Source organism: Agelaius tricolor, unplaced genomic scaffold (genome assembly GCF_023055355.1).
Source record: "Agelaius tricolor isolate 1412-34295 unplaced genomic scaffold, bAgeTri1.0.p SCAF_4, whole genome shotgun sequence".
Taxonomy (NCBI): Eukaryota; Metazoa; Chordata; class Aves; order Passeriformes; family Icteridae; genus Agelaius; species Agelaius tricolor.
In genome coordinates this window covers 35,500,400-35,516,378 of record NW_027269264.1, presented here as the reverse complement: position 1 = coordinate 35,516,378, position 15,979 = coordinate 35,500,400, and the positions used below count along the sequence as shown (strand labels likewise).

The 15,979-nt window shown below is 37.3% G+C and overlaps 1 protein-coding gene across 1 annotated transcript in view; it reads left to right on the top strand.

Annotated features, from left to right (window-relative positions):
- Positions 1 to 8,025, top strand: part of ARSB (arylsulfatase B) — a 65,663-nt gene extending 57,638 nt beyond the window's left edge. Inside the window, exons 7-8 of the mRNA XM_071425256.1 lie at positions 2,269 to 2,397; positions 2,991 to 8,025. Of these exons, the coding sequence (XP_071281357.1) occupies positions 2,269 to 2,397; positions 2,991 to 3,256 (395 nt within the window). The 3' untranslated portion in view covers positions 3,257 to 8,025. The remainder of the gene's footprint in view (positions 1 to 2,268; positions 2,398 to 2,990) is intronic.
- The last annotated feature ends 7,954 nt before the right edge of the window (positions 8,026 to 15,979 follow it).

Sequence of the window (15,979 nt, the reverse complement as noted above, 5' to 3'; positions counted from 1 at the left end):
ATTTTTATTATATACTTATAATACTTCTGTGTCTGGTGCTTATGTAATGTAATAAAATGACAGTCCTGTAAGTATCCTTGTAGAGAGCATTTGAACAAGCATCAGTCTGTGTTCCATGACCAATACGTCATGGAACTGTTTATAACTGCTTTAAATGAGGGAATTTATCCATTTTTCTTTAAGAAAGTTTGCTGTATTTCACAGTATTTCACCAAATAACTTGAGCTTCATTCTCTGGTAAAAGCATTTTTTTCATTTAGGAGTATAGTTTTATTACCTGGACCAAATCAGAGTGTTTAAAAACTATTTTATCTCCTTGAATCTTATTTTGAGTCTCATATATGGCATTCTAAGGATATTTTGCAAAGTGTATCTAAAAATACAATCTTTCATACCATTTATTTGAAGTGTTTTAAATAGTTTATCTTGTGTAATGTTGTAGTTCCACATATACTGCATGTAGCTCAGTAAGCAGAAGCATATACTTCATGATAAACTTTAAAATCAGAAATGCAGCTTCACATAATTTTATCTTTAGACCAAGCCTTGAAATTGTAGTTCTGAGACAGAAGGTTTTAAAAGCATGATTCTCTTTTTTGACCTGCTGAATGTCTTTCATTATGCTTAAGAAAGTAAATGGCAAAGAGGAGTAGTCGAGGAGGAGTAGCAAAGCAAATGACAGAATAACACATAACACAATGATGTTGAAAAGTAAGTAGAATTAATCTTTAAACTGTTTCATATTTTCTATGGAGATCACATGGCTGTGTGACGATTTATCTTCCAGAAGAAATTCTGCTGGGCTTACTTATGAGGTTTTCCTTGTTTTCATAGGGGTTTGAGGTTTATTTTCTTCTTTAGATCGGCTTCAGTGCTTCTTGATCTAAGATGAGCTGAGTCCTCCCCAGTCTGTGTATGCATACTCCAAAAAGTAGCCCCTTTTATATCCTTATTCCTCATCCAATATCCTTACAATCTGGGAACATTATACAAGTCTGATGTAGATGGGGAACTTCGGTATGCACAAATCTGTTCATTAAAGAAAATAAACTCAAAGTGTAAAGTCCAGCAAGAAAGTAGAAACTCTGCAAGTCCTTCATAAAAAATGGAGAAATTTTGTCTATCATTTCCTTTCCCAAATTTCTGTTCTTCTTTCCATTAGATGTGTATTTGCCCCACTGTGTTCTGCAAAATTTACTCTTTTTAGAAATACCTAGTTCTGCTTCCTATTGGCTCTTACATGATCATTGTACATCTCATGGATTCTCATCCAAAAATCTGTCAGCTAAGTCCTTCAGATTCCCTAAACTGATTGAAAACCATCTCTTTCGGAAAGAAGCTAGAAAATTAACATTGGTTTTTCTCCATCTTCTAATGTGTCTTCTAGTCTGATTAAAGTTGCCTTCTGGTAGTCATTGGTAAACTGTTATCAGCTGATACAGTTAATATAAAACTTCTAGATGTTATGTCTTGAATGCCTATTTTATTTATGAAGGCTGACATGGAAGTTGGTGTGGATGCTCCTGGGCTGTCTGTCTGACTTGCTTCCTCCCTGTTGGTTTCGATAGCAAAGTGGTCTCCTAATCATCCCTTGACAATGCATTTTAATTATTTTTACTGAGCTCCCTCCTATAAGGAGCTTCAGGTTCCCTATTGAGAGGGAATGTGTGCATAGCTGACATTTCAGTTTTCAATAGTATCAGAATATGGGAACACATCATACACAGCTCCTCCAGAGACAGTATGAAGATGTGCCAAAGAAGAAGCTTGCTGATTTTTGTGAACACAGCCAGCTCAGCCCAAAGGGACAGCTCTCTGTTTTGGTCAGAACCTGGGACTTGTTCCCTGAAGTGACCTAAGAGAATTAGCAGTAGTAACATTGACCTCAGGAGATCTTTCAATCCTATATTCCTCCCTGGAAAAAGATACAGGCACTTTTATGACCAAATTTAGCAATTCCAATTTTGATTGTTCTTAATACAGGTGTATGAGATACACATATAATACCTGTGTACAAAATGAATCCAGTTATTTGGACTCAGCTGTGACATTTTACTTACCATTCCACTGGTAAGTTTTTAAAATGGAGTTCAGGTTCAGAGTTAAATACATCCATTTAGTCATAGCACAGATCTTGGCAAATATATAACAAATTCTTTATCCAGTAGGGAAAAATAAATGGGTGATACTGCTTTCTTTTCCAACAGAGTTCTAAAAATTACCTCATGAAAATGCAATGTTCCTAACTTAGTTTATTGTTTGATTAAGGTCTTGGCATTGATAAGAGGACATCTTTACCACAGAGCAATTCTTCTCCTTGGGATGATTCGCTTTTCAATACATCCATACATGCAGCAATAAGACATGGAAAATGGAAGTTACTAACTGGATATCCAGGTAACAAAATACCTCCTTTTTGTACAGTGTATCCTATCTCCCACCCACCACAAACAGTTTAATTTTGTTTCATATGTTTAGAAATTCTCCTAACTTCTTAGGTTTTTGACCACATGAAAAGATGACAGAATTTAGCATTTAGCACTTACCACAATTTAGCATTTAGCACATTTAGCATTTAGCACAATTTAGCACTTCTAAAATACAAACGATGTATTTTTTTCATTTTCGAAATATTTTGTCTGCAACTTACTTAAACTGTATGGAAAAAACTTATAGAATATTGGGATCCATAAGGATCATAGCATCCAAGAGGAAGGGCCACTGAATTAATTAATTGATATGAAATAAAGTTACATGGAATTTTGGATCTCAGTGGTGCAGTGGTTTTTTTGCGTAAATGAGACTCCTATTTAGGTAGCCCTGCACTAGAGAGACTCTGGTGCAGAGCTAGAGTTAAGGTCTGCAGCAACTGTCACTACACAGTGGCTTGTCAAGAGACCTAGTGAATTAATCAATTGTAGCAAAACTGTGTCTCCACACTGCTGCTCTGTACCTCAGAAGTGACGCTTGGTCTGTTCCTGTTCCCGTAGGCTGCAGTCATTGGTTCCCTCCACCGTCCTTGTACAATGAGTCACAGATTCAGTCGTCTGATCCATCAACAAAGAGACTTTGGCTGTTTGATATTGTTCATGACCCTGAAGAGAAAAATGACGTGTCTGAAAAATACCCTCACGTAGTGGAAAAACTGCTCTCACGGCTTCAGCATTATCACAAACGTTCAGTGCCTGTGTTCTACCCTGATGAGGACCCCGCCTGTGATCCAGCAGCAACTGGGGTTTGGGGTCCTTGGGCATAGTGCATTTTGCACCCTGCAAAAAACCTCTATAGCAGAGTCTGGTTTATGGACTCAGAGTCCTAGTGACATATTTTGTACTCTCTTTAATGAGCTATTGCTAACTGTGAACTTAGTCTTTGAATAATTCAGTATTTCTTATTCTTGATCTGTTGGGAATCTTATTTCAGTCTTTTCCCACTCTCTCATTCCCAACAATTATATGTGAAATGTTTGGGGTTTTTTTTAAATATTCTTTGTCTGGAATATACTTCTAGTGTAGAAGATAAACATTGCCTCCTTCCTTGAAAGAAATTGAAAGGAATTGAATTCCTTGTAAGGAATCATGGCAGCAGGGACATCCAAAATTAATCAGTCTTTTGGAGTATACTGAATACTGGTTTCATGTTTGTCCAGAAGACAAATTCTACTGAAAGTTATTATAAATCTGTATTAGCATAAAATTTTTTGCCTTTCACATGTACTTCCATCCAGAAAAGGGAAGAGTAAAAAAAGAAAACCTCATAAATACAACAAAATCTCTATTTCTTGTTCCTTCTAATGTATCAAACCAGAGTAGAGAGTGATGATCAACTGGAGTGCAGGGCTGTCAGGCAGAAGGATCTTGACAGGCTGAAAAAATGGGTGAATAAACATTTCATGAATTTCAAGAGTTGCAGAGTCCTCCAGTTGGGCTGGACCAGCTGCATTCAGGAGTTCATGCTCAGCCATGACCAGATGGAAAGCATTTTCATGGGGAAAACATCTAGGCATTCTTCTGGACAATAATTAGGACAAGAGTTGCCCTTTTCTCTCTAGGTGAAGAAAAGTAACTCATTGTTGTTCCATATAAGAGAATATAGCCAGCAGCTAGGGGTTGTCTAATTCTCTTCTATCAGTGCTAGAGCACAGCATCACATTTTGAGCTTCCCTATACAGGAAAAGTATTGGCCAGTTGGAGTTAGTTCAGTGGAGAACTATGAATATGATCATGGGAAGGGATAAAGAAATGGGTTAGTTTATGGTGGTGAGAAAAAGGGAAGTTGCTACCTTCAGCTACCTAATGTGAGAGCATAGAGAAGAGGAAGCAGGACTCTTCTAGATGTGCACAAAGATGAAAAGCACAGAGGGAACATGTGGTGTTCCAATACAATATAAGGAAAGGAAAAAAAAAATCACACCCCGAGTTTAATTAAGTATGGGAAATGTGGCAACCCTAATCCTGGGGATCTTCAGTCTTTGGTTGGAGAAGATTCTGAACAATTCTATCCCTGAAGCTGGATCAAATTTGAAGTTGACCTGGTTTGGCAGAGGTGGTGACGAGCAACCAGTGACCTCCAAAGGCCCCTCTCTGCAAGAATTGCTCAATGATTCTCTGATGAACAAAACCTTACTTTTATTATCTGCCTGGTAAGTACCCTGTCTTTATTACCACAGTGGAGTCTCTTTTCATCCTGAAGTAGGCTCTGAGCCATGAAGAAACCAAGCCAAGCAACATTTCTCAGTTAGTCATCAAATTGATGCAAGATAACCTGCCAGCTCTCTATTAGTGTTTCAGACCCTGAGTTCTGGTACTGTTTCTCAGTGTCCTTGGCTAAGTTCTCAGGATGCAGAGCTCAATCTGTCATCATCTCCAGAAAGCAGGAATCTAATTGCCTTTTTCCTGGCTCCAGGACCAACTAATATAGATTGCACTAAAATTTTGCAAAACTTTCCAGTTTTCTCTTGGGAGACTTATGCTAATTGTTAGCAAATAGATTAATGAAGAGAAAGGCTTGACAAAATCTGTGCATTAAAATAAAATAATAATAAAGTTTGAAAAAAAGATGAAACAAGAAAACTGAAAACACATATGCTTTCTAATACAGCTGATTCACCACTGCACTGTCTTAAATCTAATCTTGAGTGCTTGTCTTTTCTACCTTTGATGTTTTTTCTATGAGTGGAAGTGAAGATAAAGTTCTCCAGAAACCTGTTCAGCTTTTTATCTTTCTCCCAAAGAGCTTTATGTTTCTCTCACTCCTTTGTCACTTCTGCTCCTTTATATCAGTATTTTTTCCTATTCTGTTTCATTCACTATCTTCAGCCTTGAAGACAAAGAGAAATGTAGATTCAGAAAAAGTAATTCTCATATAATAGACAATATATTTTCTCTGTGGTTTAATTGGATACATTCCTATGGAATCCTGTTTCAGACAGTTTAAATTTCCTTCTCCATTCATCCATCAGTGGCTAAAAGCAAATGGTTGCAGCAGGATATGACTAGGCAAGCTCTTCAGATTGTTCCTCACCTTCTAAACAGTTGCTCAGTGCCTCAAAGACTAGTTTCTCTCCCATTAGGTTGCACCAACCTTTCCACTGGGACCCTTGGGCATAGTGCCCAGCCTTACAAATACTTTCTAAGCTGTTGGTATTCACACAGACATGCATTTCTACAGCTTATCTAGACACTGGGAGAATCACCTGATTGTTACCTGCCTCCAGGTAATTTATATTTTCATTGGTGAAACTTACCTACTGTGACAAAAGCTCTTACTATACTACAGTTAGCAACTTTCATATGAACGAATATATTTAAGATATTAAATTTAAAACTTTATACGTTCTGTGGAAGCAGTTTCCAAACTGGTACCTGATCATATCTCCTTCCATTTCATGAAACATATTTAGGCTTTTCTTTCTGTCATGTGGCTCTTCACTCAGTTCCTGCTCAGGTTTTAGCTAACACACAGCTCACAGAAAGACCTGATGTTGTTGGGACCAGTGCTGTGAGATCCGAGAGAGCAACACGTAGGAAGCCTACAGGAGGGGCTCAGGTCATTATGAAGACATTACTTGTCTGCTACCGACATAATCCTTCCTACTGATGTCAGTTCCTTCAGAATCCACTAACTTATGGGAATCATGTAGACCAAATGTCAAAGCTGGAAGTCACAAACATGACAGCTTGCCCAAAAACACCTCTGAAGCATATCCAGCATCAGCCAATCTGCTGAGGTTTTCATGCTTCCTGATGGGATACATGGGAGGCCTGTACTGTGGTGGAGGAGAAAGGATGAGCACTCTCAGCAACAGCTCTGCAAGTATTTTGCTTATATCTTTTAACTTATGACTTAGACAACTTGTGAATTAAAAACCTCGTGAATTAAGGAATGAATTAGTGAATTCCCATGTTAGTCTCATTTGTCTGAAGGAGATTGAGCCTTTGTTTGATGTGTTTCTTTCCTTTCCTAAAGAGCTCATAAGCTCATAATTTACAGACCATGTTGTCCTCTAAATTAGAGAGATCCAATCGAACCATGACAATCTTGGCTTCAGAGTACAACAGCATTTCAATTTCAATCTTTTGAAGATTCTTTGTGATAACTGAGGCTTAGGTTCTCTTATTTGCTGACCACATCAGGGAGGGAGGGAAAATGTAAGTAAAAAAACCTTTTTATAAGCTATTGTACCATGTTGACAAAGCTTGGATCTTCCTTCATTAGCTCCAAAAAACCTTTATTGCAGTTCCCTTTTCTAGCAGTTGCAGTCAGTTTATTTTATACTGATACAATGATTTATTTTAGTTTATAACTGACCTGTTTGGTGCAACTGCAAGTTCCATATTCTAATTGTAGCATACACTTAGTAACATGGTTTCAAGTATGGGATTCCGAAAGAGTGAAGTGTTAAATTACCTTTTGTGACCTTTGGATTTACTATTTTTGTATATGTCATAATGATACATGTTGTCCTTCAAATGTCTTTTTGAGATAAATCATTCAAAGAGCAGAAATTCCATTAGTTCTTATTCATCCAGAATGTTTTGGTACAATTTATTTGTGCAATCAAATGCAAATGGAGACATTGACAGCCATTCCCCAGTAAGTAAGGCAAATAGATCCAAAGTATTTATGTTATCCTCTCTTTTTTCATAGTACATATTTATTTAGTGTCCTGTGTACGAATGCAGACCTGTAAGATTAGAAAGCTAACTGTTCTCAGTCAATATCACATATAACATTTTCATTTACAGTAGGCATTACAAGATGTGGTTGTTGCAATAACAAGGGACTGGACTTGGGGGTGGGGGAATTTCTGGCTGACATTCCTGTCTGTCCTTCAGCATTCAGCACTTGTATTACATGAGGAAAGGTGTCTTACCCACAGAAGTGGAAACTTCTGTTAATGATATTTTTAACTGGGATTTTTATGCTGATAGCTAGTTTCAGAAAAAAAAAAGAAAAAAAAATCACCTAAATTGTAAAAACTCAATAATTAATGTCCTTGACTCCCAGCAATTTCAGCTTCTTGGCTGAAGTTACAAAAGATTAAAAAAATTCTAATTTTAGTTTCAGAGGTAAGCAGAGCTTTTATGTGTTCTTTTTTCTCTTTGTCCTGCAATCTGCATTTTAATGTCTTGCTGATATTCTAACATATGTTTCATTTACTAGGAAGTGACTGTGACACATCATTGTCTCACACAGGTATTCAATTCACCCTCTGTTTCCTCTTGTTATGTTTTAAAATTCAAAGATTCATTCTTTTCTCAGCTACAGTAGACCTAACTTCTATTTTTTTAATTGTCTAATTATTTTCCATGGGTGGTCCTTCATAAAACATTTGAATTGAACTGTGTTAGGGAAAAAAAAACATCTGGCTGACACATTTAGATTGGCATCTGCAAAGAGTTGTATACTGTTAAGTTGTTTTGAATTGGAAAATAGAGAATTCTTTATATGTTTTGTGGTTACTTGAGTAACTTTCAAAAATGCAAGTATTTTGAACTCTAAATAAAACTTCATTTCATCCCTTTCCAATTTAAGATTCATTCTTAATCTAGCAAACATCTGAGCATTATGAATTTGAAAGTCTTAATCTTTATGCTTTAAAAATTATTTAAGCTTCAGAAAAGTAACCAAGTTAGGGAAGAATGCTGACACTGGCTACTCATTTTGCATTGTTTACTTGTAAAAAAGATGTACACAGTCAAAGAGTGGATGATCTTATAAACAAAAAAGAAGATCTGGATCTTTTCTTGAATCAAAGGTCATATATTCAACCTGAAAATAATTTGTGCAACTTTCCTAAGGTTGATAAATGGGTCTTGGATAAAGATCTGAGTTTAATCCTCTTCAGAATCTCTGAATTGAAGAACCCATGAAGAACCCAGAGTTTAAACACTTGTGGTCTGCGTGGATTTGAAACTCCACTACCAGTCCTTGTTGGCCTCTCATTGTACTTTCTGACAAAGTGGTTTAATGGTAGAAAGACTACTAGCAATATACCCAAAACTGTTCCATGCTTTCCTCAACAAACAGTTAGTGAGCACCAAGTTACACAGAGAATCCTGTTAAACTTGTCCCACCCTATTGCAGACAAGTCTGGATGTAAGGGCTGATGGTGATAGAGCCACTAATAGCATTCCTATCCATGTGTGCTGGAGTTTGGCACACAAGGAGATGCAGTCCATATGTGCAGCCATGTTTGTAGTCCTGGGGCCAGAGATACACAAATGACAAAGAGGCAGCTGAATTGCAAAACACTTAAAGCCAAAATGAAAGATTACTTGACAAATGAAAAACACGTCATGTCAAGCACTATCAGGGGATCCAGAATCTAACCACAGGTTAGGGCTGTCTTAAATGTAGGAACACCAAACCATTTCCAAGATGTTGCAGTTATTAAGGGAGAATTTCCTGCCTACCTGCTCCTTTGGCAGCCCGCCACAGGCCCTGCTCCAGCTAGACCCCAAGGCTGTGTCTCTCTCATAAGTTTAACCTCAGCTTGGTGGAGGGGTCAGAGGACCATTTCTGCAACCCAGCCCTTCCCTTGGCAGTCCCTTTGGAGCCCCACCCCGAGCAGACCCATAGGTTTCATGTCTCTCAACTATAAATAAGCTGAGGTTTGTAATGGGGAAGTAGCGCTTTTGGTAAGAGAAGGGGAAAAAAACCCTGCCAATTCTAAGTTTGAGGAGGTTAAGCAATATTTTTGCCAGCGGGTTTCCAGCTGAATGTTTTAACTCTTTCAGCTCCTATCTTTGTCAGCTGCAGGCAGTGGACTCAATTTTGTTTCAAGCTGGGTTATTATGTGGGAAGATCGTGGTTGAACACATGGTGTAAAGAGCTCCCTGGGGTTCCAAGCTGCTGCTTCTGAATCCAGTGCTCTCCCATCTTCTTCCAGTGCATTGCAACTCATGTATGAGCTCATCTGCATCAGGCAGAACTGCTGCAAGGAACAGTAAAAACTTTGTTTGGCACAGAGCAGTCAGAATGAGTCAGCTATCCAACCATGGACGGGATCAGTAATGGCCCTTGTGATAATTGCATACCGTGGTTAGCAGAGGCAAGGAGGATGATGCAGTACTTCTTGTTGTGTTAGTGTTCCCTCCTGAGAGTGTTGTTTTAGCGGGGTGGGGTGCAGAGATACTAGAAAGGTTGGCCATGTATCTGCTGCCAAGTTTCAAAGAAGTGACTGCTGGCTGCCATCATCAAAGCAGTTACTGGATGTGGATCCCCTAATCCTGGCTAAACTCAATAGCAATAAAGGCAGTTATATTTTGTCTGCAGGACTATAGTTAGGAAAAAAAAGTATAGTCCGAATAGCTAGATTTGGATCTAAGGAATGCAGTGTTTATTTGGACAAATCTTCAAAAGCCACAACAAGGTACTGCACCAAAGCCACAGTTCTGGGCTGCCAGATTTTGGCATTCAGGACAGTGATAAAAATAAAAAATCCCTGTCTTTCTTTTCAGCTATGCATTCTTGCTATTTCTTCAAGCAAACAAGGAGTCAGAACACAGTGAATACACGTACAAACAAAGTAAGCTGTGTTTGGTATTCAGCAATGCTTATTGAGTAATTTTGGGCATAGAGCCCATGGTAATGAATGGAAAACTTTGATCAGGACATCTGTGGCCTGCCCAAATAATTTCATGGGACCTGCAAATCTGCCAGAAATATCACTCGATGGCCCTATTAACCAGGGATGTTGAAGTCTTTCTTGATTGTGTACATTCTCCAAGCACACTCACGAACTAGGAGTCATTGATTTTTATTGGATAGAAAACTCAGAAATAACTTATTCAAGGACATTTGAGCCCTTAAGTTTACTCTTCACATTTATCCTGCTTCACTGGGAAAAAACTTTGATGAGTCTGTCTGGACGATGAAAAGATAAATGTTGAGAGCATTGAGTCAAAGTCGGGATTTGACTTCTAGCAAACATTCTCTCAATTCCAGCTTAACTGTACTTAATTTGCAGTAAAAAATAGTTTGGGGGTTTTTTAGCTATAGATTATAGTCTGGGAAATTCTATGATTCCAAATTGTTTTCTTGATGTTGCTCATCAGTGTGCAGTTATCCAGGAAAATAGTCAGTTCCTGGAGGATCATAATCTTTCCCCTTTTCCCTTGTGTATGTGGTAAGAGGAGCCTTTTTTAAAAGGCTGTGAACATTGCAACTGCCAGCACAAGAGCCATGAAAGCACTGCTGCCCTGTAGGTGGCCTCTATAGATGTACTGAATTTTCACTTTGATTCTTGTCCCTTTTGCTTTGTTTTCAAATCTGCTGTTTTACAAGTCATACTTGATGGAAAAAGCACTGCCTGAAATAATCCCAAAGTGGCTCTTAGTCTGGTCTAGTCATACCCCGCAGCCCCAGCAGTGACATGTTGTAGAAACAAAGTCATTCTCCTGCCTTTTCAGTTCTGTTTTGACTTTACTCTATAATGAAGAGAGCATGGTCATGGTATATTAAACAACTGGATAAGAGCAACATATACATTACCATCACTCTGCTTCTAACTAAAGCTCCAAAACTAATATAGTGGAGAAGCCTGGCTAGGAATTTACTGACAGTTTTCTTTTGCCATAAATTCAGCATTAGAAAAAAAAATCCCAGAACAGCTGAAATGGCATAGCCTTTGAGTAAAAAATAGACATATTTATAATATCAAAGGAGACTTATGAAAATATCCCAGCTGGATTTTGAAAAATGTAGGAGGGAATAGAGTAGAACAATTGCATTTCTGTTTATGTTTGCCCTAGAAAGTAGCCCACTGTGAAGAAACATTTAGGAATGTGAATGATTGAGAGATTGTCTCTTAGAGGCAGCAGGTATAAGATGTCTGAAATTCCTTTGAGTTATAATTGCTTGTTAACAACAGGATTTTTTGGTAAATATTTCTGCCCACAGTACACAAGAACCTAATGTACATTGCTTAACATGGAGAACTTTTTAGAATTCACCTTTTTCTGTATGTACTTTTTGATAAAGAAAGGCCATGGTATATTGAAAATAACTTTTAAAAGGAATTTTTAAAAATTATTATTCCAACACTCTAAACTGGAGACAATTTTCTTACAAAAATAAGAGTTTCTATGCAAATGTTTATTATATTTATAGCATTAAGTGCAATTGCAAGAATCCATCTTCCTGGCAACAAAGACTGAGTGTAGTGTTAAGAGGCAAGTATAATTATTAACCCACAAATATCATTGAGGATTTTTGTATTATGCAGTGAGTTACACATTTCAGATTTGACTTGTGACAAAACATGCATTAAATGCGTGGACCTAATCCAAACCCCAAATCCAAACAAAGCAAGCTCCTACATTGTCTAAGTTTGTTGTATTTCTGAATTTTATATTTTGAGTGTGTGGTTCTAAATACCAATATTAAATTACTTAGTGTCTGTTTTTTTCAGAAGCAGTGGGGATGCTCAAACCCTGCTATCACAACACTGTTTAACAAGAATTCATTTCAGAGCCTGTAGCAGTGTAAGCATCATAAGGTGTGAGAAAAGCAGAGTTTTTAACAACAGCCACTATCCATCCTTTTACTTAATATTATTTAATGACATTTATTTGATGACTTGTTCAAATAAGTAATGGCCTCTTTTTAAATGCAAAGGCTGGTTTTACCTGTAGGTTATTATTGTGCTTGTCATAAACGTACTGCTGATGCACAAGAATACAAGAAAGGATTTAGGAACACTTGGTTTATCCTAAATATTATCCAGGTAATAAGTGATTATAATACACTGATAATCATCAAAATTCTAGATACAGCTGAGATCTGGCATAGCCTAGGTCCATAACTGTCAGCCCAAAATACACACACAACTGCAGTGCACCTGTAGCACTGTTTCCTTCCACTCCTGTCTTAGGAGCTCATTACTTCATAGATCTCTGAATTATCAAAGGGAAAGTCAGAATAATTTCACTCAAGGCCATAGATTCAAGTGAATGCAGTGCTCATGAAAGGTCTTTGCCCATGAGCTGTCATCAGAAGATTTGGAATTACTTAATGATTAAGATACATCCATGTGTCTCAGTTGTCCATGTGAAAAGGTGGAGAGGACAGGATATTGTGAGAAATACAGATAGGGCTGTGCTTGGAAAAGCTTTGTTTGGGGCGTTGGTCACTCAGCCCGAGTGCAGTCATGGTTCCAGTTTGTTTTATAAACTGGCCCAGTCAAGCTGTAGAGCAGAATTAAATACTCCTGTTTATCATATAAACTAGAATCATTGTTTTAGTTCAGGGAAAACTCTTTGATTATTGTTCATTGAGTAAGTTATATTTGTAGTGGAATCATGGCTTATTTTGAACATTAATCTGAAAATATGATAAGATGACAACCTCTACTCTATATCACTGCTGTAAGAGGAGAAAGTTACTCCCTCAGCCAATAACTCTAATTCAGCTGAGTTACTCTCTCAGCTAATAACCAGTTTTTAAATATATGCAAATTACAAACATTCTATTCTTGCTTAATGTTGTTTTTGTTTTTTTCATTGTGTGTTATCTAGATATGACTCCAGAGAAAGTTAGCAAACATACATTTATTCATTGAACTTCGGTCTCTAAACAGACCTGCAGAACAGACCTTAGGAGCTGTCATTAATAAAATTTACTGCATTGAAAATGTTATGATCTCCATTTTCTCATCCTTCTGCTCAAAAACCTGTAATGAAAGTTTTTGAAGAAGGAATAAATTACAGCTATAAACCCTATAAAGAAATATGTTTAAAATAGAATTTGCTTTTGGTAGACCCATAGTAAAGCCCACAGAGACAGAGAGCCCCGTAAATCTGGAAGATTTCTGTATTTTTAAAATGGGCCCATATTTAAGTTTACATTACTGCTTAGGAATTGACTTCCAAAAAGCCATAACAGTGGCTACTGTTCTTTCCCTTAGGGTCCGAACAAGGAAATCCAGTGTTTTCTGGTCAGCCATAGGAATTCCACTTTGTAATCTGACACTCTTCATTCCTCTCCTCTCAAAGGCAGTAAACCAAAAACTTAAAGGCAGAACAGATTTTCAGATCATGTAGCATTTGTAAATCTTCACGCACATTTAATGATTCGTTGGCATGTACAAACTGAAAACTTCATGACCTGGTCTTTCTCTTGTCAGTTCCTGCTCTCATCACATTGTCTAGTTATGCACGTTTCACTGAGAATTCATGTTTTTGCATTTCTCTGATTTCAGCCCCATTGTTCCAAACTCATGAGGAATAAAAAGTCGTGGAAGAGCCAAGATCTTCATACTGGGAGGCTGATAGAGCTTGACTGTAGCCAACAGAGCTATGCTAGTTCATACCAATAAGAATGCAGTGATTAGAAAGATATTAGTCCCTTTTTTTCTATTTTTTAATATCTGGTCTCTAGCAAGCATGTGGTGGTGGCATGCTTCTGCATATGTATGTATGCAGTGGTAACAATTGTATCTTTTCATGCTCAGAGTGAGTAACTCAATTCTAGTCAGTCTGTAATTTCTTTCTGACAGGCTCATTATTTCTCTCCCGATGGTATGGTTATGGTTAAGGGCAGCTGCACAATTTTAAAATACAATTTTTCTGTAAGCACAGTATGTCTCTTCAAGCACACTTCTGTCCTAATGGCACATAAGCCTGCTAATCCAATGACCATGGCTGCATCAGTTGTAGAATATGGTTGTAAGACACTTGGAAGAACAAACATCTTGACACACAGTTTTACTTGCTGCTATCATCTCTGTTCATGCATCTTTCTGTGATGGATATGTATTTTTACAATAGTAATTGCAAAGTCTCTGGACTCTGGACTAGGCAAATTATCTAGTTGCTTTGGCTGTTTGTTCTCATTAAGGATTTGTTCAAGTTCATGCTGGTGTCAGCATGCCCTCTGACTTCATTGGAAGACCTCAGTGCTATTTGAAAAAATCAGATTATTTGCAAGCATGATACAAACTGCAAACTCAGTTGGAACTTCATAAACTTCCATAAGACTTGTTTGTAGCAGGAACAAATGAAGTAAGGACGGCAGTTAGGAGATCTCTTTTGCTCTTCTCTGTGCTTTCTATATATGTGCTGCATTTTATGTACATATACTGAACCTCCCTAGTCACTTCTGTGACTATCTGTTAAAGATCCTAAGAGATAAGTATTTTTGGAACATTTCTTAAAACTATTATATTTTCTGGACTTTCAGAAGAAATTCTGAGAAGTCCACTCCTGCAGCTAGTACAAATTTCTGGGTAAATAATACCAAGGTTTTGGTGAATTCTACACTTTGAATTTGAGTACATACCTATAGCTGACTCCTCTGGTATATGACTTTTAGCTTGGATCTGCACTGAAACAGTGACAGAAAATATGAATGTAAATTAGAAAAATAAAAGCCTGTACATTTCCATATGTTTACTATAAGGAGGTTGCAACAGTAAATTCCAGCACAATGATTTTTTACTCCTAGGATATGATATGGGCTTTTTTCATTGTCACTCTTAGTGAATTGTGTACATCTGAAGTTTATGCATTGCCTAAAAACCAGAGTGTGATTTAGAAGAGAATGCATTTACTACATTTACCACACCCTGTTCTTCATAGATCCAACACCTCAGACTTTCTGCACACCCTTTTGAAATTAGCTGCTGGGAGGAAAGAACACTGGCAACAGTGTTAAGGAAATGCAGTCTCAGGCTCTGCACTCCCTTAATTAGAAACCTGAGACTCATGGTTAATGGTGATTAATGTTCGTTCTTTTTGCTAGTTCTTCCTTGCGGGAAAAGATCACGTAAAGCTGAAGTACTTTCAAATAACTATTGATATTAATGAATTTCTTTTAAAAAGAAAATTTTTTTCTGCATATGTTGCTAACAAATTAAGAATAAAACTCTTATCCAAGAGTGTGTCATTTAACTAAACCTGACAAACACAACTGCACCTAACTGCTGTAGCTGCTTCTTTTTCCCACACTGGTGTTTTATTTTTTTTAAACTTCAAAGTCTCCAAATTCCTCCTGATTGATGCACTGATTTTTTAACAATGTCTTTGTTGTGTACTGCAATCAGACAAGTGCAAATATCCTTGAGGAATCTGGCAGGACTGTGGGAATCTTTCAGCCATAATTGCATCTTATCGTAAATGTGATGATATTGGCAACTTCAGATGAGTTGACAGAATGTGCTGTTGCTGAGGGTGATACCAACTTTCTCCATTGACTTATGAGGCTAAGGGTCATTCTTTTATGCATTCTTTGCTGTCTCTGGTATGGAGTTTTTAATGCAGTTCTGGAAGATGTTAGAGACATAGATGCCTGCTGTATCTAAACAAAGAAATAGTGTAATCAGGGAAAAAATCAACAGGAAATCCTAATTACATAGTTAAAATTGCTAGCATGATGAATTATGATCAGTAACACTGAATTTTAATGTTATAGTTGAAGTTTATTAGTTTGAACATTATGAGAAAAAATAAAGCAATATAAAGATGCTGAATGTAGT